This window comes from Pipistrellus hanaki (assembly GCF_964339955.1).
Source record: "Pipistrellus hanaki genome assembly, chromosome: 3".
NCBI lineage: Eukaryota > Metazoa > Chordata > Mammalia > Chiroptera > Vespertilionidae > Pipistrellus > Pipistrellus hanaki.
In genome coordinates, this window is record NC_140505.1 from 40026224 (window position 1) to 40050851 (window position 24628).

The 24628-nt window shown below is 42.8% G+C and overlaps 1 protein-coding gene and 1 pseudogene across 2 annotated transcripts in view; both read right to left on the minus strand.

Annotated features, from left to right (window-relative positions):
* Nucleotides 1–392: 392 nt before the first annotated feature.
* GPC6 (glypican 6) overlaps nucleotides 393–24628 on the minus strand; it is a 1067089-nt gene continuing 1042853 nt past the window's right edge. The window contains exons 7-9 of the mRNA XM_084876725.1: nucleotides 18937–19073; nucleotides 3333–3508; nucleotides 393–972 (exon numbers count right to left, since the gene is read on the minus strand). Of these exons, the coding sequence (XP_084732851.1) occupies nucleotides 770–972; nucleotides 3333–3508; nucleotides 18937–19073 (516 nt within the window). The 3' untranslated portion in view covers nucleotides 393–769. The remainder of the gene's footprint in view (nucleotides 973–3332; nucleotides 3509–18936; nucleotides 19074–24628) is intronic.
* LOC311618945 (ribonuclease 4-like) lies at nucleotides 11180–11681 on the minus strand (annotated as a pseudogene). The gene has a single exon. The product of its transcript is annotated as a ribonuclease 4-like (transcript).

Here is a 24628-nt window from a genome sequence, read left to right on the forward strand (position 1 = left end):
CAGACATTAAGAGAATTGAGGAGAATGGTACCATTACTGCAATTGAAATTGGTCAGAGTGAGGGAGGTGCTGAGTTGTAGCAATATTTTGTGTCATTTTAAAGGTAGAATTCAAATTTAGTACCAGTACCTCTAAATCAGTTTGGTGCTGTATGGTTAGAATGCAAGACGATACCTCCAAGACAACAGTGTATTTTCACTTCACTAAAAATATTTTAAAACTTTCTTTCCATAGCATTTTTTTTTTAAAGCCCAACGAGTCACAGAAAAGCTTACACTGGGAGTTGCCTGGCGATACTGAATTGATAGTGTTAGAGCTCTTTTATTTTTCTCTCTGGCTTGCTTCTTTGTTGAAAATGCAGTTGTCTTGTGGTTTGGCCTGATTTTATGAAGAACATTATTTCTACTTTTTTTTTTTTTTTTAAAGTTGTTATAAAGCAGGGAGGGGGACAACTCACAACGTGAGATTCCTTTACTTCTGCAGCATAAAAGCAAATGAAGGTAAGAAAATCTCCTGGTACGAAAGATTTGAATAAGAATTCTCTAGAATAGACAAGGTCCCCACAGATAGCAAAGGAAAGAGGAAGCAGTCCAGTCTGACACCCGGTACTCTTTGGGAAAACAAAAAGGGAGGCAGAGTGCAGTACTGCTCTTCTCATAGAAAACGGTAAGTTTTTGTGGCATGGTCCATTGTCCAAGAGTGTAAGAAAAGAAGTGAGTTGGCTGTTCAAATAGCTAAAATGCAGTTTCATCTGACCAAAAACCCAGGATTATCTGCACAGTCTCTGCAGTGCCAGGACAATGCAGACGAGACACGCTGAGAGCAGGGAGTGGCTGAAGTGGGCTGCAGAAGAGTCTACTTCTCTTCGGTCGGGATCTACAGCAGGGGCCTCCGTGGTGACAAACTCAAACTCCGTGGGACACACGTCATCCATGCATCCACTGCCACTCCCTGAGCCACTGGATTCATCACCTGGTGTGGACAGATTGACAAAGAAAGTTAGACCATAACCTGGAAAGATGGGAGGTATGCAATGGAATTGAGCATGGTGGTAGGAGGGGACATTTCCTCACCCAAGGGTCCCCCACTCCATCTTAACAGGTTTGCTTATTTTATTTTATATTTGAGAGAGAGAGAGAGAGAGAGAGAGAGAGAGAGAGAGAGAGAGAGAGAGAGAGAAGAAAGGAAGAGAGAGAGAGAAACATCATCTATCGGCTGCCTCCTGCACACCCCCTGCTGTGGATTGAACCCACAACTCGGTCATGTGCCCTAACTGGGAATCTAACTGGTGACCTCTTGGTTCATAGGTCAATGCTCAACCACTGAGCCATACCAGCCAGGCTTGATTACTATTTTTTATCTCTGTTTCCCCTAAGACTAAGGATAGACTTTGTCTTAACCAGCCTCTCCCTTTAAATCAGGTATTGATTAATGATGGCTTGAAGGCTGATTTGGCCTGCTGCTTGGTTTTATATGGCCCACAACTCAAGAAATATTTTTATATTTTCAAGTGTTTGGAAAAAAATCAAATGAAAAAATAATACTTTGTGACATGTAAAAAATGTGTATGTGAAATTTAAACTTCAGTGTCCATATGGAAAGTTATAATGGAATGTAGCCATAGCCATTCACTTACACATGGTTTAATTCTGTGTTCACACATGGCCCTCAAAGCTGAACATGTTTAATATCTGGTCCTTTACAAAAAAAGTTTGCCATTTCTTGCTTGAAGCCAAAGCTCAGGTGCCCAAACAGTATGTGGTCTTAGTGCAGCACATTGCTTGCCCAGCATGCCTCTGGGCCTGTTCTATTCCCACTTCTTACTGCTTTGTTCTTCCTGTTTTGTAAACACTGTGTTTCAGACCTGGGTCCCAGATCAGGCTCCATCAATTACTAGCTGGTGAAATTGTGTTGTTTACTTGTTATTTTCTACTAGAGGTCCAGTGCATGAATTTGTGCATGGGTATGGTCTGGCTGGCCCACCCCAATGGGGGCCCAGCGGGTTGGGATGGCAGTGGGAGGGGCCATGGGCAGTTGGCTGGCTGGCCCTATCCCCAATTAGCTCCCAACACCCCAATTGGGGGTGGAGCCAGTGAGGTGGGGGGCCGATCAGGGCCTGAATCAGGCTGGTTGGCTGCCACAGTGTGTGTCATAGCCACTGGTCATTCTTGTCATTCCAGTTGCTGGGTAGATATAGATATAGATATAGATATAGATATAGATATAGATATATGGCCTGGTGCATGAATTAATGCATGGGTGGTGGGTCTGGCCAGCCTGGTCAGGGGGAGGGAACATGGATGGTTGGCCAGCCTGCCTGCTAGTCAAACTCCTGGTAGAGGGGACAATTAGCATATTAGTTTTTTATTATATAGGAATACACTGAGTGGCCAGATTATTATGCATTCAGAGATCATAATAATCTGGCCATTCAGTGTAGTTTCATGTCATTGTTCACTTAGTAGCCTTTCAAGTAACTTCTAATGCTTTTATGATATTTAATAACATAGTTAAGAGTGATATTGCATCTATATTTTACTATTTCTCTAAATATTTCAAATATAAATGTTAATGGTTCCTGTATGTGTATGACTCCATAGATAGAACATTAATATTAATACAATTGAATTCATGGAACAAGAAATATTATCTTAGCTCTTTTAAATATGGCCTCTGCCTGGCCGGCATGGCTCAGTGGTTGAGCATCAACCTATAATATGAACCAGGAGTCATAGTTCAATTCTCAGTCAGGGCACATGCCTGGGTTTTGGGCTTGATTCCCAGTGTGAAGTGTGCAGGAGGCAGCCAATCAATGATTCTCTCTCAACATTGATGTTCCTCTCTCTCTCTCTCCCTCTCCCTTCTCTCTAAAATAATAATAATAAAAAAATATGGCCTCAAATGAACTTCCCAACAACCTCTTAGTCAGGTGCTTCCCATTGAATAGTAGAGGAACCTAAGACTCAGGAAATAATTTGCAGTGTTGGGGTCAGAGACATAAATGTTGATGGGGAAAGGAGAAAGCCAAAACATTACTTTGTTGCTTTATCATAAACAGATCAACTGGTAGCTGAAACTCAATTTTAGCTTTGGTACAGCTGAATGTAATCCACTAAACTTGAGTGGGTTGTGTCCTTAAGACCAGCTATGATTTTAGTAGTATCCTAAGTTTTGTGAGTCAAAACTTTCTGTCTGAAGGACTATAAACAGTTTTGTAGATTGGGCAAGAATAACACAAGATGAAAGGTGCACATTGCTCTTGAAGAGAAATGCCGACATAATCTTCAGTGACCATTGCTCACTCTGGGGGTTACTGGTAAGCACTTTCTTACTTGTGTCCTGGAAGTTGACGTCATTGCCATTGTATGCATTCTTTAGCTTGTTGGTCATCACGCGGAGAGCCATGATCTGCTGCCTGATGAAAGTGTCGGGCCGGGTGATGTCCACGTCCACCTCAGGATTGTTGATCTGGTTGGTTAGCCCATCATTCATGATCTCAGGCAAGTATCTGTAGGACACAGAGGGAGAGGACAGATGGAGGGTGAAGCAGGAGGGACTGGAAACTGGATTATGCCAAGCTGTTTCTAACAGTGAGCCAAAACCTGGGTAGAATCAGGGCCCAGTTCCTGGCAAAAGGGCCAAAGTAAAAACATGAAATAAATGTTCTCAGATGAAGATTGGCTAAAATAGCTTCATAGTAGGTTTTTTTGTTTGTTTGTTTTGTTTTGTTTTTGGCACTGAATTCTTAGATAGGCTTGCCTACAGATGAATGCACAATTGGGGACTTACAGAAATTATTACTTTAAATTATCTATTCTTTCTCTCTCCATCCCAAATGTTAGATGCTTAAGTCAGGAACTTGATAGCTTGCTCAACAGTTCTGTTAAGTTGGTTAGTAAGTACTAAACTTGTCAATTATTTATGATCTTACAGAGCTCTCGTGTATAAGGCTGTTCTTTTTCAATCAAGGAGTAACTGCCCTCATATTTTTAATCAGAAGAATCTTCAGATAAAAATAACCATCTTTGGGAAGTTTGAGGAGTCACCAGTGATTGTTGAAATCCTTGAGATGTCCATTAGGGTTTTTATTTTACAATAGAATCTTGGATCTAATTCAATATTGGGTAAAATAGAGGGCAAATCAAATGACTCTTCAATTTTCTTGTACTGAAATAGAAAATTTTATATTAATATTTCTTTTACTTGTACTAAAATACCAAAATTGTCTGTTCTTCAAAGTCAACTACCTAAGCTGCCCAGTTGTATTTATACTGGGGAGACCAAAGATCTAAGAAAAGTGCTTGGAGCCCTCTCTGACTCCGTACTCTCATGGCCTGTGTTTCCCTTCCTCCTACTCTTCTTCCACCCGCTTCTTCTCTCATTTCCCATGTCCCTCTGGAGTGCGGACAGCTAGAGTAGCCTCACACCGACTTCCCTGTTCTGTCTTTCCCTTTTAGTGCAGTCTGAACATGCTGCCTGATTAATCTTCATGAAATAAGGCTTTCATCTTATCGCTCTTCCGTTTTAAAATTTTTGATGATAGTACCTAATGTCCACTGAGAGCTTATGGAAGCTAGGAGCCATGCCAAGCACTTGGACATGCATTTTAAAATCCAGTCTCCCAGCAAATGGAGGAGGTGGTACTATTTTTTCCCCATTTTGTAAAGGAGAAAACTGAGGCATAAAGAGGAAAACATAATTGTGTCAAGTCACACAGCTAATAGATGGCAAAACGATGACTAAAGCCTGGGCAGCCTGGCTTCAGAGACCACGTGCCCCAATACTGCACCATGCTGCCTGTCAATGCTGAGCTCCGATCCACACTTTCTACCTCAGCAATCAACGCCCACTTCCATCCTGTCTCCCCTTTCTTATGCTGCAGTGCTTGCTGTAAAGGACTTCCCTTGCCTTACAGAACCCATCCCCTGTACACATCTGATGCATGCCTGTCCCTGTTACACCTTATCCTTGCCTACAATCCCTTTCTCCCTTAGCTCCCAAATATCCTGAAGCCTCAGGTCAATCTTCACTCTCCCCTTAAGATATAGATTTTAGGGGTATTCCCATTCCTCTGTAGGACCCCCAGGTTCAGCTGGACATTTTGTGTACAGCTTCAAGCCATCTGCTGAGGGAGTGAGGTGAGGCTGAAACCAGCCTGAGTTCTGTGCTCATAAAGCTATGAATCTGCAGGGCACTTGTCAACAAAACTGGTTCCTTTTACTTGGCTTTTGTTGGAATCCTTTTATTTTAGAAAATTTCAATATATACCAAAGTAGAGACAAAAGGAAACAGTCCCCATGTACCAACCTGGGTCCTTTTTTCTAACTCCTGAAAAGGCTCTATATTTGTTTGTGCCATTGCAGGAATTAGAAAAAAGGACATAGGTTGGTACATGGGGACTGTTTCCTAACCCTGGCATGAAACATGGTTACCCTCAAAGGGGTAAGAAAGAGGGTTGAGGGAAGAGACTATTTATAAAGGTGTAGACAGGGTAGAAGGAAACCAGCACAGGGTATCGGAGAACCCTGGGGATCAACTGCACAAAAACTGAAATCACAGACTGGGGCCAAATGACAAGAACCACCATTAAGTTATGATTCCCTGACCTCTGTAGTGCCCGCTTCTGACCTCTGGCTGCTGTCTCCTATTGGCCCAAACCAAGTGGAAGCCAGCATGCAAGGGGCCCAGGTAATACAGTTCTCCCTCAGGGCAGACATCAAGGTGGAGGGCTGAAGAGTGGTTCTCAGGGTAATCAGGACATCAGGCGCAGACAACTGGTAGGCTGGGCACCAATTGCTCTTATTATCATTCTTTTACTTCCTCTATTTACATTCTTTTACTGTTGCTTGAGAGCTGAAAAACACTTCCTTTGTGTGTATGTGTGTGTGTGTGTGTGTGTGTGTGTGTGTGCGCGCGCGCGAGCGCTCGCGCTTCCTGTTTACATATTCTTATACAATACACTTAAAATTGTTTCCTTTCCTACTGGTAATATTCCAAGTTCCAGAAACAAAAGGCTCTATCCATCAGTCTCCAGAGGAAGAAATAGAAATGCGCCGAGAAACTTACATTTAAGCCATTTGTTCAACGATTGAAATCTTACACATGATATGTTTGTGTATGAATTGGCTTACTCATTTTAAATCAGAGGTCCCCGAAGAAGCTCCGTGTCTTTACCCATATTTTGAACAAAATCTAATATTTCCCAGGGTTCACTACATAATGAACATTAAAGCACAAAGTGCATCAAAAATTCTTTTCCAAAAGGCTTCACAATATTTACTGCCTTAAAAATGTTCTAATTGAAATTTTCAAAAAGTCATGGAACTCTATCTCTTCATTTTTGCAGGAAAGAACTTCTATGCTGCCTCTTGATATAATTGATAGATGAATAATTCTTACGGGATTCTGATATTGTTTTCCTGATCTAACTTCTAACATGTGACCTTGGATTGACTACATATTTGACATTCTATTATATGTGCCGGGCCCTGTGACCTCTACCTAATTATGAAAGCCCGTTGGAATAAACAATAGCCAGTGTAGGCTAGCCTTTGCTGGTACTGGAGCGGAGAGGGGCTGAAAGGTGACCGTCCCTGTTGCCCCTGAATGTTTAGGACAATGATTCTGGCAGCGGGGCCTGTGCTGAGTCAGGGGGAGCTTTGTCTCTTTCAGATGCTGTGCGTACTGCATGGCTGGCCGAGACTCATTTATCAGACACTGACTGCTCTAGCTTACATTGGGAATGGTACCCCTGGGAGTCTGAACATACAGGAACAATGAGAGACTGCCAAATACACCCAGCCTCTGACTGTGCCTACTGACGCTCACCCACTTACGATAAAAACAAGGAACAATGCTCCCGTGTCCTCAGGAATCTTTTCTCCTTTCTATGTATTCAAAGGGTAGCTCTAGAGACAATGTGGAACTTAAACTGAAAAACACTGTGGAGCAGGAAAATGGCCATTTTGTCACTCCACAGTACATCCTGAGGACAAATCTGTGGGTGGCCGGGGTGCAGCCTGAAGGATCTATGGGAGCCCAGCCCAGCTCAGCTCCAGGATCCCATGAGCCCATTTATTTGTTCCCTTTCGTGGTTGATGTCTTTTTATAATGATCATATATTGCAAGAATATGCACCAGCCCTTTGGCATGACAACATTCTATGTTCGCGCCCTCAGAGTTCTGGGAGACATGGAAAAGAAGGAGACTCTTGCTGCAGGTAGCTCGGGTTCTGAGGCAGGATGCACATTGACCTCAGGCAGAGAGAATCCAGAGAGAAGGACAAATAGGGTTGTCATCGTTTTTCAATGTTTCATTCTGTGGGGTGGCAAGTGGGTGGTACAGTCAAGCATAGTGTTCTCATCCTGGTTCCTTTTTATTTTGCAATATAACATGTATAGAGACTAAATCTTTGGCAATTTTGCAGAATTGTTGTTTCTCACATCTGCTATGGTCTGGATGCATATGCGTCCCTCCAATTCATATGTTGAAAACCTAATGCTCAAGTTGATGCAATTATGGATGAGGCTTTGGGGAGCCATGAAGCAGGGCTCTCAGGACTGGGATTAGTGCCCTCATTAAACAGGGGCTAGAAAGCTAGCCTTGCCCTTCCGACAGCTGAGGACACAGTGCATCTGCCCAGAAGAGGGTCCTCACCCGGCAATGCTGATCTTGGACTTCCAGCCTCCAGAACAGTCAGAAATAAATTTCTGATGTTTGTAAGATGCTCCATTTGTTTTGCTATGGCGGCCAGAACAGACTAAGACATCTCATTTCATAACATGATGCTGGCTTCCTAGATCACATTCAAACACTATAGCTGATTAGGGCACAAGAGCCCTCGGGGAATGTGAGGGGGATAATACAGTAACCTTATGGGTGGCTGCAGGCTCTGTGCTGAGACCCTGCCTGACAGAGTTGACAGTCTGTGTCACCTGAGAGACATGACACCTGAGAGATAAAGACATGTGCTCACAGAAGCATCCCACAGGCCAGCCACAGCACCTGTTATTGGCAACATTAAAAATCAGTCCTGTCAGTTGATACTTCCAGAAAGACCCTATTGATATCTGAACCTGCTTGCTGGGAGGTGAAACACACTCACTCATCAATACTCAGTGTTTTTCATCACCACGTTAATGCTGGTAGTTTTGATGAAAGGAGTTGCCTAGGGAGGGAATGGGATACACACCTCTCAAGATCTAATGGGATTTGAAAGTCAGTCAAGTCTGAGAAGTGGGCATTTGTAAGGAATGTTAGCTTTGTGGTGCCCAGCAGAGTGGGCAAGAGTCCAGGTGGAAGATGGGTCAGGAATGGGGAGCAATGGGGTCCCAAGGTGCTGGCCTGTGTTTGTTTTTGGGTGACACTTCCTCTGACTGTCCTGGCATTGAGCACACTTTCAGATGGCAAAAGCAGTTTCAGTTCTGTTTATTGCCACAAATGAGCTCTGTTCAATATTCTATTATATAGTAAGTTCTAATTCTAAGCTACATACTCCTTCACTTTACGTGGGTTTAATTGTTGTACTAATATAAGTTGATATAATAGTAATACAGGTCTAAAACTCAAAAGTCTCCATAGTTCTTTTCCTACAATCAATTAATTACCAAATTTGGATCTGATCTGAAATGAGGCCAACTAGAGTCCTCATTTATCCCACTTAGTGTAAATAGGAATGCATTTTGCTGCAGACATGTGATGTGCTTGATTGTGAGTTCCAGTCTCAGATTCTTCTGGGAGCACTGCTAAAAAAATTATGCACTTTGATGATTTTCAAAAATCCAAACAATTCCGAATTCTGAGACACATATGGTCCCAAGGATCTCAAATAAGAGGTTGTCATGACTTGGGTATCCATAACCTCTTTCAGAAGCTTTCTTAAAAATCTAAGTTTTTACTTCACTCTCATTAGGATGATCATTATTAAAAACAAACAAACCCAAAAACATAAAATAGCAAGTGTTCGTAAGGATGTGGAGTGGAGTGTAAGTGCTTGTCATTAAGCTTTTGTCTGTCCGGGCATCCATTTCAAAAGACATCTATCTCCAGTAAACATAATGCCAGTTGTATGATTCAGCTACCAGCAAAACAACCAGAGGAGGAAGTAAGCTGCCCCCATTCATGAAGGTCCCCTTCTAGAAAGCCCTGGGTAACCTAGATAACGGACCACTTGAGTGACCACACATCTTCTTTCCTATGTTCTAATCCCAGCTCCTACGCTCTGAATTAGCCAATGAAGAGTGAACCTTGAAACCTTGGCCATCCCGCTCTGGAATCCTAATAAAGACAGAGCCCCAGGTCTGCTCTCTTTCTCTCTATCCATGATCTTGCTGTGAGGCCCACAGGCAGGCCTGCATCCCCCAGGACCTGTGAGTAATAAACCTTCGTCCTCAAAGTTCCCTCCCTGATGGTTTCTTGCTAAAGTGTGGTGATCATAATAAGAACCACAAGAGCAAAGCTAGCTGCAAATTTGGGCCCTGGAGGAGGAAATGTCTGTGGAAGTTGCTGGGAGTGGTGTGTGTCTGGGCCATGAAACATGCATTCCTAACCAGAGGCAATGTCATCAATGGACTGAGACTAATGGAATAAATTGGAAGTCTCTCCGTATGGCTAGAGGGAATGTAGACTAGTGGAAGTGTCATAGAAAGTAGTGTGGCAGTTTCTATAAAGATGAAACACAAAATTACCATATGATCCAGCAATTCCACTTCTGGAATTATTATTCCAAAGAATTGAAAGTAAGTACTTGAACAGATGTTTGTACATCCATGTTCATAGCAGCATTATTGGCAACAGCCAAAAAGCTAAAACAACCCAAGTGTCCGTTGATGAATGAATGGATAAACAAATGTAAGATATAGATACAATACATTCAGCCCTAAAAAGAAAGGAAATTCTGCCTGGCCGGCATGGCTCAGTGGTTGTGTCGACCTACAAACCAGGAGTTCATGATTCAATTCCTGGTCAGGGCACATACCCGGGTTGTGGGCTCCATCTCCAGTGTGGGGTATGCAGGAGGCAGCCGATCAATGATTCTCTCTCATCATTGATACTCCTATCTCTCTCCCTCTCCCTTCCTCTCTGAAATAGATACAAATATACATTTTTTTTAAAGAAAGAAAATTCTGACACATGTTACTACATGGCTGAACCTTAAAGACATCATGCTAAGTGATATAAATTAGAAATAGTCAAATTCATAAAGACAGAATGTAGACTGGTGGTTGCTAGAGACTGGGGAGGGAGGACAGGAGAAGGAGTGTGGAACGGGTGCAGAGTTTCAGTTTAGGAAGATGAAAAACTTCTGTGGGTGGATGGTGGTGATGATATACAATAATGCACTTAATGCTACTGAATTGTACACTAAACTTTTTTTTTCCAGCTTGATTTCTTTATTAAAAGGAAAACATGAACAATCTTTCCAAACAGGAAGAGTGCATGAGTCTTAATGATCTAGTGCATTGTTAATAGTCTGACTTACTACAATGATTCAAAAATTTGAGAAGAGAGAAAGTTCCTTGTATCATTTCTTAATGTTATTAGACCCAAAACAGAACAAGGTTGCCAAATTATACAGACAGAGTTCTCATCTTGCCAGTTCCTATTTCCAAATTTGTAATGCTTCCCCCAACAGCTGACTTTTGAGAATATAAAAAAGCAGATACTTTCACAACATTCCTTATGATGAAGTATAAAAAGTCCTGGATTAGTAGCCAGTTGAAATGGATTTTTTTTTGCTTCAGCATTTCCACTAACTTCATGGCCTTCAGCAAATCCTCTAACGTTGGGCTCCTATAGGTAGCCACATCAGCATCACAGGGATGTGGTGGTATTAAAATGAGATAACTGGGATGGACGCACCTTAAAATACTTGAAATACTATATCATACATATAATGACTACATTCCAGAGGAGAGGATCTGCGAGAGCTAAGCTGACCAGTATTATCAAAGGAAGCAGAAGAGTTTACTGAAAGGTTTATCATAGAAAAGCCCAGTCCATTATAGGTTTATGTCTCCATTTCTCTTTGATGCATTTAACAGAATGGATTATAAGGAGAAAATGAAGTAGACGTAAGCAGAAGAGACAGCGCCCGAGAGAGCTCAAATGCATTACTCATTGCTATTCAAGGAGTAAGTTAAAGGTCATCCACAGGGCCATCACTCCTGCAGGGGAGCATCTATCTGTCAAAGTGCACAGGCACCAGGGGGTTACCCTCACAGGCAATGACCACACGCCTAGCGCTGGCCTTGGCCTGATAATTGCATTTGGGGGGGGTAGGGTCTGTCCCATAATCGCTGGCCTGGTAATTGCATTTGGGGGGGGCAGGGTCGTCCCAGAATCGCGCAGTCTGTGACTTTCACTACACCCACATGGCAGCTCATTTTGCCATTCCTGCACTGGTTATAGATGGTGCTGCAGAGGCTAGTAATAGTCCTGATGTTTTCATGGAGAAAAGTGTTGAATTGCTTGCAACTAAACTGAGTCATCCCCCGGGGTTTCATCATGTTGTTGCTGTATAAGTTGCTGCCACCTGTCACTGTAGGGTCCACATGTTGCCCCAGGAATCGTTGGTACATGTTCTGGCCATAGGAGGGCCGCACCAGCCTCAGCCCCAGCAGGGGCAGCAGCAAGCGCAGAAGCCATGAAAGGGTCTTCGGGAGAGCCATCACCGCCTGGGAGGTGCCCGCTTCTCCCTCCTTTGTACGAAAACGGGGAGCTGGTAGAAAATGCGGAGATACTCTGACTCCTGCTTTGGATCTGTGTGGGGTCTGCGTGTATGTGTGTGTGCGTGCACTAACAGAATGAGGGTGCAGTTGTGCTAACAATTTTTTTTTCCAAATGGTAAATTTTAAGTTATGTATATATTACCAAAATTAAAAAAAACAGCAACCTGTCTTCAGCGTAACCTTCTGAAGTTCTTGCTGTAAATTACTTCTTTCCCTTTCCAGTTTTCCTGACTTGGAAGTGGAGTCGCTCAAAGCATGTTATACTTTTTTGCTTTAAGTGGATTTATAAGTTCTCCAAGACTGTTGAGTGAAGGCTGCCTGTGGCATTAGGTGCTTCAGAGAGATGTGGCCCTGCCCTGTGGTCAAAGGCACAGAGACCGGCCCCGGACACCCGAGGTCTCTCTAAGACCCATGGGCAAGCCACGTGGCTACTTTTTACAATTATTTCATTTGTTCCTACGTCTGTAACACTTTATTTGTGTCATAAGCTGCCATTTTGAGTGAATGTACATGAAAATGATTGAATGCCGTTCTAAGGCATTCTTATGACAACCAAGTTGTTAACAAGTCTCCCTGAAATGCCAAGTGCGTTTCTTAGCACTGGCTGACAGCAGCAGACTTTGGAGTTTGCATGCGTAAATTCACGCCGAGGCCCGATGTCTGTGGCTTCCCTCCAGCTGGAGAATGTGTGGCAGAAAACGGTCTGGGAACTCCTGGAGGACACACAACTCATTGGCTGCAGCAGGGAGCGAAAGCTAAATTCTTTGACTCGGGCTCTTAACTCATTGGTGGGCGCTCCCCAAACCCATCCTTTCTTGGTAGAGCTGGAGTCAGCAAACTACAGTGCAGATAGCAAAGAAGACCACGAGCCAGGTTTCCAGGCTGCGAGCTGTCGACAGCAGCATGCTTCTTCCCTCCTATTTGCAGCCATTTCTCACCACTTGCAGGAGGTGCACACAGGGTCTCTGCCCACCTTCCTGGAGGGTCAGCCTTCCTGGGGGATCCCCTTGCCAGTTCTCTGTGCAGACTGATTTCCCAGCATCCTGAGGTGTTTCCAGTTGGGTATGCTGGGGATGTTTTACAGTCTTTCCCATGCAGCTAGAGTGCTCTGGGACATAGATTTCAATCAGACTAAGATAATATTGTCCTGCCAGATCTGCCAAGCCACTGCCTCTGACAGATCTCTCATTCCCATGCATCATTTCGTCCCTCTTCCATCTGCTCAAACGTACCTATTATGACTTGCTATTTTCTTTGCTTAGTCAATCCACTCAGTGGCTTGTGACAGCAACTGATCTATTTTCTAGATTTTTAAATTTTTTTCCTATTTCTTACAATTTATTGTATTCACTTCCTGGCCTCAGGTAGGATTTCCTTGGGATGGCACTTGCTTCTGTGAGGGTCACGGGTCTTAAAAGACAGGAGAGGCTCTCTGCAAAAGCTCTGTTTCCAAAGGATCCCACTAAACCTCTTTCCTCATCTAGCACCTCAATCCCCTCCTCCCAGAAGGCATTTTAAAGGAAAGATACAGCCGAAACCGGTTTGGCTCAGTGGTAGAGCGTCGGTCTGCGGACTGAAAGGTCCCGGGTTCGATTCCGGTCAAGGGCATGTACATTGGTTGGGGGCACATCCCCTGTAGGGGGTGTGCAAGAGGCAGCTGGTTGATGTTTCTCTCTCATCGACGTTTCTAGCTCTCTATCCCTCTCTCTTCTTCTCTGTAAAAAATCAATAAAATATATTAAAAAAAAAAAAGGAAAGATACAGTGGCAGCTGAAACAGTGGCTCCCGGGGAGCAGAAGTGGAAAGTAGTCTCTCTCCAACCTTATGGGGAGAGAGAGGAGTCTGAAAATGAGTCGAGACCCCTGAAGACTCAGTAATATGTATGTTCCATCGTGAGATTCACATGCTATTGGGACTTGCCTCTCAGACTGGCTTCCTTTTGGGTTCTCCCTGCCTCATCCCACCCTCTCTCGTTCCCTTTTCATTTTTAACTCCTCTGAGAGTACAGAAAGAATCCCCTGAAAAGAAAACAACCCTCAAGGAAGATACAGATATAGGAGCAAAAAGGAAGAGCTTTATATGAACACAAGGGCTTTATTTTTTCTTCCGTTGCCTGAGAAAGTTCTGAGCTGCGTGTGCTAACCATATAAAAGGTTTATTTCCTTTGGAGCTGTGCTTTCTTGCCTCCCATCTCATCCTTCTTCTCTAGCTTTTGTACAGATGGCTCATTCTGGCTACTCGGCTCCCAGGGATGAAGGATGACGGCAAGCAGCCTCCCTGGGTCTCCAGGTTTACCCTGGGAACTCTGGGTAGCCTAGATTTGTAACCTGCACCGAAACTCTTTAATTTCTTCCCTTTGGCCTTCTAGATTATTATCGATTTTCTTCCCTCACTTACTAGCTTCCTTTCAATTCCTATTTGTCTGAGTTGAGTCAGAGTGCTCCCATGGCTTCTCCTGTTTCAGCCTAGAGTGTTGCACCCTAGGCTGACTCTCTTGCTGGTCCCTGCACATGCATCCCAGGCTGACTTTCTTGCTGGCCCTTGCACATGCCTGCTAGGCTACCTTGCTTGGGTGATAGCTGTTACCATGAATTCTAAGGATAACCCTTTCTTAGCTATTCTGATAAAGTAGGATATAATTCTTTTTCTTTTTCTTTTTATATTTTATTGATTTTTTACAGAGAGGAAGGGAGAGGGATAGGGAGCCAGAAACACTGATGAGAGAGAAACATTGACCAGATGCCTCCTGCACACCCCCTACCGGGGATGTGCTCACAACCAAGGTACATGCCCTTTACTAGAATAGAACCTGGGACCTTTCAATCCGCAGACTGATGCTCTATCCATTGAGTCAAACCGGTTTCAGCAGGATGTAATTTTTGTACTAAGTACTGTGGACTACATTTTTTTTTTTTTTTGCCTTCCCTCTCCCAGAACCACATGCTGAAGCCTCAGTCCCGAATGTGCTAGTATTTGGAGGTGGGGCCTTTGGGAGGTTTAGGTTTAGAGAAGGTTGTAGGGTAGAGCCCCCATAATGCAATCAGTGCTCTTCGAAAAAGAAGAGATCAGAGTCCCTCTCTCTTTCTGTCATGGCTAAGAAAGAGCTAAGAAAAGAGCTCTCCCCGGAATCCAATCCTGTGGCAACTTGATCTTGGACCTCTAGCCTATGAGAACTAAATTTGTTCCAGCTATCCAGACTGTAGTATTTTTGTTACCGTGGCTTGATCTGACTAAGCCACTAATTGTATCAAGTTCTAGCAGGGATTCAAAGTGCCCATCATGGCCCATGAGGGCATCCCATTAAAGAGAATATCAAGGGTTTCCATGAAGACAAAGAAAAAACAACATGCTGCAATATACCATCTGAGGAATAAAAAGGAAATTTCTGACATGCTAATAGGAGCTTAAAAGGCAATTGCCAGATAAAATACAGGCCCATCAGTTAAGTCTGAATCCCAGGTAAACAAGGAATCTGTTTTTTAGTGTAAGCATGTTCCATTGGTGCCTGGTGTTTTTATGTGCTAAATCTAGCAAACTTGGCCTCAGAGTCTTGCTACTCAAATTGCAGTCCCGAGGCCAGCAGCAATTGCATATTCTGGAAGCTTGTTGGAAATGCAGAATCTCAGGCCCCACCCAGACTTCTTGAATCAGAATCTTCATTTTTAACAAGATGCCCAAGAATTTAGCCTGCATATCAATGTTTGAGAAGCATTGTTTCAAAGTTTGAAACCTATTTTTATGGACATTACTGCAGTGGTTTTTAAATTGTGCCATGATGCTGGAAAGGAAAGGGGAAGCAGGGACAGGGTCCTCTTGATGACCTGGTATTATCAGAATAGAGATTTGAATGTTGACAGGGTCATGGCCACCTGCCAATTTCCTCCCATCAAAGGCCACAGTCTCCTCCTCGTGCTCTACCTCCTGTTTCCAGACTAGTTTAGCTATTAAAGCAGAGTGAGATCTCCCAGGGATGGGTGAAGGTGGGGGCAGGGTACAAAGGTGGGTCCATATTCTAGGGGAGCCAGTACTCACACACCAATGACCATTAGCTCAACACAGCAGATTTCACCCTGTGGCTGCTATAGCAGCCACATGTATGTGTCTCCTGTTCACTCTATTTCAAGTCATTAATTTCAACAGATGCCATTCATTTAATAATAGCTATTTGGAAAAATAAAATAATCACTGAGGTAAATGGACATATCCACCATAGGAGTAATTTTGATTTCAGAAATGTCAAATGTGAAATAGGTATGTTTCTGAATCAAGGAAGCGTGGTAAAGAGCTATGGAGTAGCATTCAGAAAATAATCAGGAGGAATACGGGTGATGGAAGACAGGCCTGACTAAATACCTAGATCAATAAAAGGGCGGCAGGAGTGGATGTGACTGAAGAATGTGGCTGAAGGAGTCAATAAAACATAAAGAGAGGGAATATGTCTGGGTTATCAGTGGTCTCTTCCTATAGGCTCGAGTGTTGCAACTCCAGACTGTGACAATCTCTATTGATGCTAATAAGCATTGCTGTTCCATTTCCATTAACACCTGTCAATGGATTTTTTTTTTTTTTTTAAAGTTCTGGTTCTTTTATTTCAGATGGATGATAAGAATAACCTTTCTTTCTTCTTCTTTTTTTAAAACAAGCATTCTTAAATGTCTGTCATCGAAAAATCTATACTTCAAAAGTAGGAAAAAAATAGGTCATTATCTGCTTTAAAAATAGATTTTTCAACTTACAAAATTTCAGTTAAATTTCTTTAAGTGAAAAAGTCTCCAGATCAATTAATATTTGAATAAGAAAAACTTTCAATTAAATTTAATTCAACAAGTCTTTATTGGTTATCTACTTATTATGCTATTAAATATAAAGTTATAATATGCCAGTAGAAAATTTTTTAAAAAAGGAACTAAAAGAAACAATAAAATTATTATAATTCAAGTCACAAATATTTGACAGCTTCATCTTTTAAAAAATATACTGGGTTGCATTCTGGCATATTTTTGCAAATGATATTGCATTAAGTTTGATGAGTTCTCTCACCTGCATAAAGTCCTGCAATGGCTTCCCATGGTCTTCAGGATAAAATTAAAATCTGGTCTCTGAGTACTGTTCTAGGACCACCTATGTGGTCCTTTCCTAAGCCTACAGTCCCACAGTATGGAAGTTACAAAATCCACTGTGCCTTTTCATATGTTGACAGACCACATTGCCATATTATAGCATTTAATCCACAGAGCCATGCATGATATCTGGACAGAGGGAGTGCTTAAAGATACTGCTGATTGAATGATTGACTTAATGAATCAATGTAGGTTCACTAAATCTTTTTAAAATATATAATATGTTTTTATTGATATTATATATAGAGAGAGGAAATGAGAGAGATAGATAGAAACACCAATGACAAAGGCTATCTCCTGCCCCCCCCCCCCCCCCCCCCCGTCCCCTCGCCCCCTTCTGGGCAATGGGATTTAGCCCATAACTCAGGTATTGACTGGGAATCAAACCTGCAACCTCCTGGTGCATGGGATGATGCTCAACCAACTGAGCCACCCTGGCCAGGGCAGATTCACTAAATATTTTTTAGAGCTAAGGATCTGTTTCATTTGTTCTCCTAATCTGGGGAGAGCTGTGTTTTACAAGGCAGGATATAAAAGTGAAAAGAATATTGGGCCAGGGTTTGGGAGATTTCAGCTGTCACCCTTGTTAGTTGGGTAATCTTGGACTAATCCTTTACCCTGTCTGTGATGCTGATGGACAAAATCAGGAACTTGGCTGAACCATCCCAGTCACCTCTAGCTCTAACTTCCATGATCTTTACCTTCCCCATTCATTTTCTTGATGACATGTAGTCCCCTCCCCAGTCCACACTGCAGCCACTTTTTACTTGCTATCTTCAAAGTTGTATTTGCACCAATCTCCAGCAACCTGTGTAACCATCCATGGGAATGTGGTTCAAAACACAGCCTTCATTTTTGCCAAGACTGAAAGGTAAACACAGACGGGAAACAGCAGCTCAGAAAGTCAGCCACTTTATCCTTTAGGCCATCTGGTCATCCTTCACAGTGTCAAGCTTCCAAAGAACTCCAAAAGATATTTTGGAGTTACTTGAAATATAGCTTTTTTCCATAGCTGTCTAGTCTTCACTTTGCCAAGGTTTCCCCAGCAAGCTAATGATATGACCGCCAATAGATGCTAAAAACCACAACTCGACAGTGTAAGAAAAATACCTAATGAGCATCTCACTGAATGCCTGCTTACCTTCTGCACTTTCTCCTGAAGTTAACATCCATGTGTCTTCTTGCTGCCTTTTGATCACAGCTGCTTCATATGGCCCAAACTGCCCAATAAGTCTCCAGAACAGACACCCCTCTTAGCTTCTCCACCTGCTGGTCAATCCCCAGAGGTTCCTGGAGGCCAGTTTACCAGCTGCTCTACCACCTGCATCCCCACTGGGGAGGGTTCGGGCAGACCCCTCTCTTGGTGTCCTGCCCTGCTTGCCAACCCCCAGCCAGCCAGTTCCCCCGTCCAACTTCTCCACCCTATGACAACTCGGGCCAAGTCCATTCCTGGGCTGAACCAAGAAATGGAGAGATTTCATATCAAGTGGCGATAGTACTGGGGTGACAACAGAACCATCTCTCATCGGGGGGCTCCAGTGGGACTTCCCAGGCACAGGACCTATGTGAGTGCTCTCCTGCTTGTCCCTCAGTCATGTTATTTCCCCTTCCCTTTCAACGAGCACTTCAAGGCACATTTTATCTTCAAGGATGAAAAAATGACAGTTGAATTTTCACTTCCTGTTTAACTTGTGATTAAAAAACCACACACACACAACACACCAGCAAGCCGTGCAAATTTAACTGCGGATAAAAATAGCTCCCCTGCCTTAAAGTCATTAAGTGAACATAAAAGGCTCATCGTGATCTCAGGATATCCGTAACCTGGCATCTGTCACCAGGCCTCCATCCTCATCCAGAGGCACGGCACTCAGAACAAGGATTCCACGCTTAATGGCACCTTGAGAGTAAGTGCTCCCAGGTGCCCATCAAACCTGTCACTCTGAACAGCTGTCGCTAAGTGACGACTTGTCCCCTCCACCCTCCGTTGCTTTCTGCATAAACAGGTCTGCGGAGCTGTGCCAGGAGTGCCTTCCTGAGCCGGATGCACAGAGCCCCGTCCGCAAGAACAGCGAGCCGCCCCTCACCTGGCTTTGTTGTGCCCGTTCCAGCATTCCTCTTCGTTGGACGTGCCCGCGGTCACGCTCTCATCCTTGCAGATGGTGTAGGGCAACGCCGACCAGACCTTTTTAGAGAGCTTCAGCTTCTCTTTTATGTCTGTGACCTGATCAAGAAAGCAAGGGAAGACAGTGACCATTCTCCCCAGATGCTGTCCATCTCTACACAAGGCATAACTTAGGGGTGGGTGAGAGAATGTGCGATAGAACCAGTACAAACTGTAGGTTTTAAGAGAGAGACAGGATTTGTTGCCCAGGAAAGCCTCCTTTCCTCCTCCCTCAATCTTCCTCTAGCTTCTGGCAGAGAGCTCTACGTAATCTGCTTTTTGTTTTCCATCTTTTCTTTCCCCTCTATCCTTTGAGTTAAGAACTTAAGAAGCATCTCAACTGGCTCCAGGTCCCTCTCCAAAGGGGAGAGGTAGGTGTGCCTTACTGCAAACACCCCAAATACATTCTTTAGAATTCATCTGCCTGGATGTCAGATAAATGCACCAAGAGATAAAACATCTTTCCCAATGGTCTACTTGTTTCTGCAAGAAATACATACTGTCACTAATTCAGCTGCTGTAACCTCTGCTCCTGACTAATTGATAGGTCCATATAGCACACACTTGGTGGGCAGCAACCCATTTAAAAATCTCTATTGCCAATGAGAAAAAGTCATTCCAAACACAGGCAAGTGTACCATTCACAGCCCTGTGGATGGGTGGCCCGGAGAAGCTTAGTCACACCATCTTTAGTGTTTTCAGGCTCCACATTGACTGTGCTCCTGGGAAAGAGTAGGCAAGAAATTCAGTCCCATTTCAGTTCCATAATTAACATCTAGGACCATGCAGTCACAACCTTGATTTCCTGCTCTACTTACATGAACATGGGGCAAGTGTTTACACATTTGAAATGCATCTGCCATAGGTTGAATTATGTCCCCCACGTTCTTATGCTAAAGTCCCAGCCCCCGGATCCTCAGAATGTGATCTTATTTGGAGAGATGGTCTTTGCAGAGGTAAATAAGTTTAAAAAGAGGTCATTTGGATGCTCCAATCCAGTAGGACTGGTGTTCTTACAAAAAGGGGAAATCTGGACACAGATATGCACAAAGGGAAGACAATGTGAGGGAGCATAGGGAGGAGACCTCCACCTACAAGCCCAGGGAAAGATCCTTTCCTCAGAAGGAACCAATCCCACCGACACCTTGATTTTGAACTTCTAACTTCCTGAACTGTGAGACAATAACTTTCTGTGGGTTTAAGCCATCCAGTCTGTGGTACTTCGTTATGACATTCCTAGCAAATCTATACTTGACCTCGGAAGGGAGAACCACTGAGACTTAATGGTGGTGTTGTACATTTGAGATCAATAGTCTTTGGGCACAAAGTATTCTGTGTTTACTGTGGATGGAGTATAGACTTGAGAAAAAAATTTCCAAAGATCTTTTGTCAGGTTTAAGAGTGAACACAAAGACAAAAAAGACTCTGACAATTGATTTTGGCTCCGGTCATGTTTCTCAGTAGTTTTAGAATGATAGTTCTTGGCTCCTGCTTAACTGTGGTTCGATGACGACAAGGGGCTTCAGTCCTGGGATGCATCTGCTCACCCATGAAGTGCTAAAGATGACGGGAATGCTCAATCAGAGAAACTGGTACCTCTCTTTGAATAATGGGGTGCTAGCTTTGCTTTAGAGTGTGAAGAACAATTCACAAGTAATGACATTCCAAGAAGTAACTTATATACCAGAAATGTTTAGGAGGTCCTAAAATCTGCACTCTGAGTCTCTCCCCACCTCCTCCCATTCGTTCCTATGACCTTGGCCCACAGACTGTCCCTTGCTTGCCTTCCTGGCCATCTGACTGGGTAAGAAAGTTTGTAATAAGAGCCTGTCCTTTTCTGCCCACTTCTCTAGGCACAGATGTGTGTGTATGTTGTTATTCATTTTTATTTCTTTTTGTTTTAAAGGTAAGTGTCATTCCTGGATAGATGGCACATAGATGGATATACATTCTGTTTCTCAATTACAAAAAAATCCAACTCCTCAAATCTCAACTGATAAATGTTGAAAGCTAGTTAGAAAAATCACCATTCTGCACCCACCATGGTAATACCCGATCTTAGCAAATATCATCAATGAATTGTGTCCCCTGCAAAAGGTGCAGGAGTCAGAACCACCAGTACCTGCGACCGTGACCTTATTATGAAATAGGGTTGTCAAAGATGATGAAGTTAAAAGGGGATTTTGAGGGTGGGCCCTGATCCAATGTGAATTTATCCTTGTAAAGGGGAAAATTTGAATACAAAGACTGAGACGCACAAGGGGAAGATCACATAAAGATGAAGGCAGAGCTGGGGTGATGCATCTACAAGTAAAGGAATTCAGAGGATTTCCAGAAAAGTCCTAGACGCTGGGGAGAGGCCTGGGGCAGACTTCCCCTCCCAGCCTCAGAGGAAACCAGCCCTGCTGACACTGGGTTCCCAGACCTCAAGCCCTGAGACTGTGAGACATTCAATTTCTGTTGTCATAAGCCACCCAGTTGGTGATACTTTGCTGCAGGAGCCCTAGCAAACTAGGACAAATATGAAAAATGTTGAGTAAAAGGTCTGATGGAGAGCAGGATATTTACACAACCCCGAAGTACACTCCCCCTGAGATGATGTATTATTACAGAGGGAAAACTGGCCAATTTACAGGCAAGAAACTGGCAGGTCCCCAAGTGATCAAAGTGATCAAAGTATCAGGACAAATTGATGTCGTGTACCTCCTGATGCGATGTGACAAGAAGGGCACATCATTTCTGCAGCCAAAATTCATAAACTGAATCTAATTATGAGGACACACGAGACAGACACAAAGCTAGGGACTTTTTGCAAAAAAACTGCCTTGTACTCATCAAAACATCAGTCATAAAAGACAAAGAATGGCTGAGAGGTTTTTCCAGATTAAGAAGAAATAAGAGATATGGCACCTAAGTGTAGTACCCGGCTGTGGATTGGATGCTAAATTGGAAAATAATATCCATCAAGGACATTATTGAATGGGTGGCAAAATTTGAATAATAGCACCATATCAGTAGAATATTGTATTCATGTTAAATTTCCTGAATATGAAATTGTATTATGGTGATATAGAAGAATATCATCTTCATAAGAGATACATGCTAAAGTATTTAGAACGAAAGAGTTATAACTATTATAATTTCCACAACTTACTCTAGGATGCCTTAATCATCATCATCATCATCATCTAATAATCAATATAAAGATGCATGAAGAAACAGAGAAAGCAAATTTTAAATTTTAAAAGTATATGTTTTATTGATTTTTTACAGAGAAGAAGGGAGTGGTTAGAGAGTTAGAAATATTGATGAGAGAAACATCGATCAACTGCCTCCTGCCCACCCCTACTGCCTTCTGCACACCCCTACTGGGGATGTGCCTGCAACCAACATACGTGCCCTTGACTGGAATCGAACCTGAGACCCTTGAGTACACAGGCCAACGCCCTATCCACTGAACCAAACCGGTTAGGGTCAAATGTGGCAAATTTTAAATGAATAGTGAACCTAGATGAAGATATATAATTTTTTGAAATGCATTTTTTTTGGTAAGTTTGAATTGTTTTCAAAATTAAGTTTGTCAGAAATAAAATTTCTCAGCTTTGGTGTCTTTTACCTCCAATCTGGGCTCCCACCTCCAGGCTACTCTTTCTCAGTGTTCTCAAACACAAACCCCAGAGAAAGAGTCAGGTGTTGCCTCTTCATAACTCATTCAGGAAACTTTCCCCAGCCTCAGGACCGAAATATGTAAGGCTTTTTCTGCTCCATTAGAAAGGATAGCAGGAATAAGCATCCCTTTCCTGATTATTTCATAACAAAGTTACCACCTTTATGCTGCGAGAATCTGAACCAAATATATATATATTTTTTGACACAGAGAAAGAATAAAATTACATTATGTTCCACAGGTATCTCCTCTTTTAATATTTTCAAAATTTAAATGTGTGTGTGTGTTATGCTAATCATTCTTTAACTAAATTTAAGCATTGTTTCTTCCAAGGTGTGCTCTGTCCCCAAGTTATATTAGATTCAATGGTGTGTTCCCCAGTGGCTTATTCATGATTCCGAGTACGGGTCACCTCAAACTTATAACTGTACCTTTTCTTATTTGCTCTTCGATCACATGCTTCTTGATGCAAAGCTAAGGCTCTAATTTGTCTGAGGATGGGTCAGGCGACCAATCATCTCAGTTTGCCCGGGACATGGGGGATTACAGGACTCTGAATTTTCAGTGCTAAAATTGGAAAGCCCTGGGCAAACCAGGGCAAGTTGGTCACACAGGTTTCTGCACACAGTAGGTGCTTAATAAATGTCGATTGAGAAAATGGATTTAATTGTCTCACTCTATTACCAGGTCACAGACAATATTGCTTAGACAAAATGTTTGGGGGTCACACAATGTGCGCTCTTGTCTCCAAGGGGATGAGAGGAGCCATGCAGCTAAGTGAGGATGTGGATCCTCTCTGATGAGTCCCCACACAGCACAGGTCATGCATGAGCAGGCTGTGTGCACCCCGGCATGTTCAGTGTGCAATAGAAGGAGATAATAGCAAAGGAGCAGTGAGAGATGCAAATGCCATTTTCACATTCTGCACAGAAACATTGGCCAATTCTTTACGACTGGAATGGTGATGCAGACACCTGGGAAAAACGGACACTGTTCACCCCTGGAGAGGATCATGCCTTTGATTCTAAAGAACATCTGAAGGCCTGCAATTTCCTTTTCATTTTCAAGAGACAGATCCAGAGACAGAGAAGCATCGATCAGACTGTCAAACCTCAGAGGGAAGGTGGGGGAGGGTGGGGGCAAGGAGGAGAGATCAACCAAAGGACTTGTATGCATGCATATAAGCCTAAAACGCCAGGGGGGTGAGGATATGAGTGGGGGTGGTGGTGGTGGGGTTAATGGAGGGATGAGGACACATATGTAATGCCTTATTCAATAAAGAAATTAAGAAAAAGTTTTTCAAGTCTTACACTGTTTAGAAATACTTTCTATTGTTTTTATTTCTGAGCAATATGTGGGACTACTTTGCTGTAGTTTCAGATCTGGGTTGGTTTTTGTTTATTTCCTGGAAACTATGTGCATATAATAGTGAGCTAAGCTTTACAGTTAACAAGCACACTTAGTACAAATGTCTTATTGACAATAATGGCAAGTCCCAATTCATTAATAACGCAAATCTGATGGGAACAAAGACCTAAAATCAAATTTGAGATTTACAATGTCTTTTGTCTTGTTTCCCAAATGAGCCATTGAAGGACAAATTAATTTTCTCCAAAACTTGCAAATTATATTTACCATTTTCCACTATTTTATACTCTATTACTAAATACTGTAATATTAGTGACACCTAAATCTTAAATATTTTTCATTTATGCTATTGCAAAATTATGAAAGTTAAACAATTTGTTAAGCCTTCGGACTCTAATCCCCCAAAGTACTGTTGGGGTCCACAGGGAAAACATGAGCCTGCTTTTAGAATTTATCTGGAGTTAATTCTAATTTCTGACAGTTTCAGTAGAGACATACATTTTTAGTTTAAGGTCTGTGAGAGGGTCCTGAATACTTGACTCCAGGCAGACAGTGGTACCATCTTCGTCCCCACTTCTTT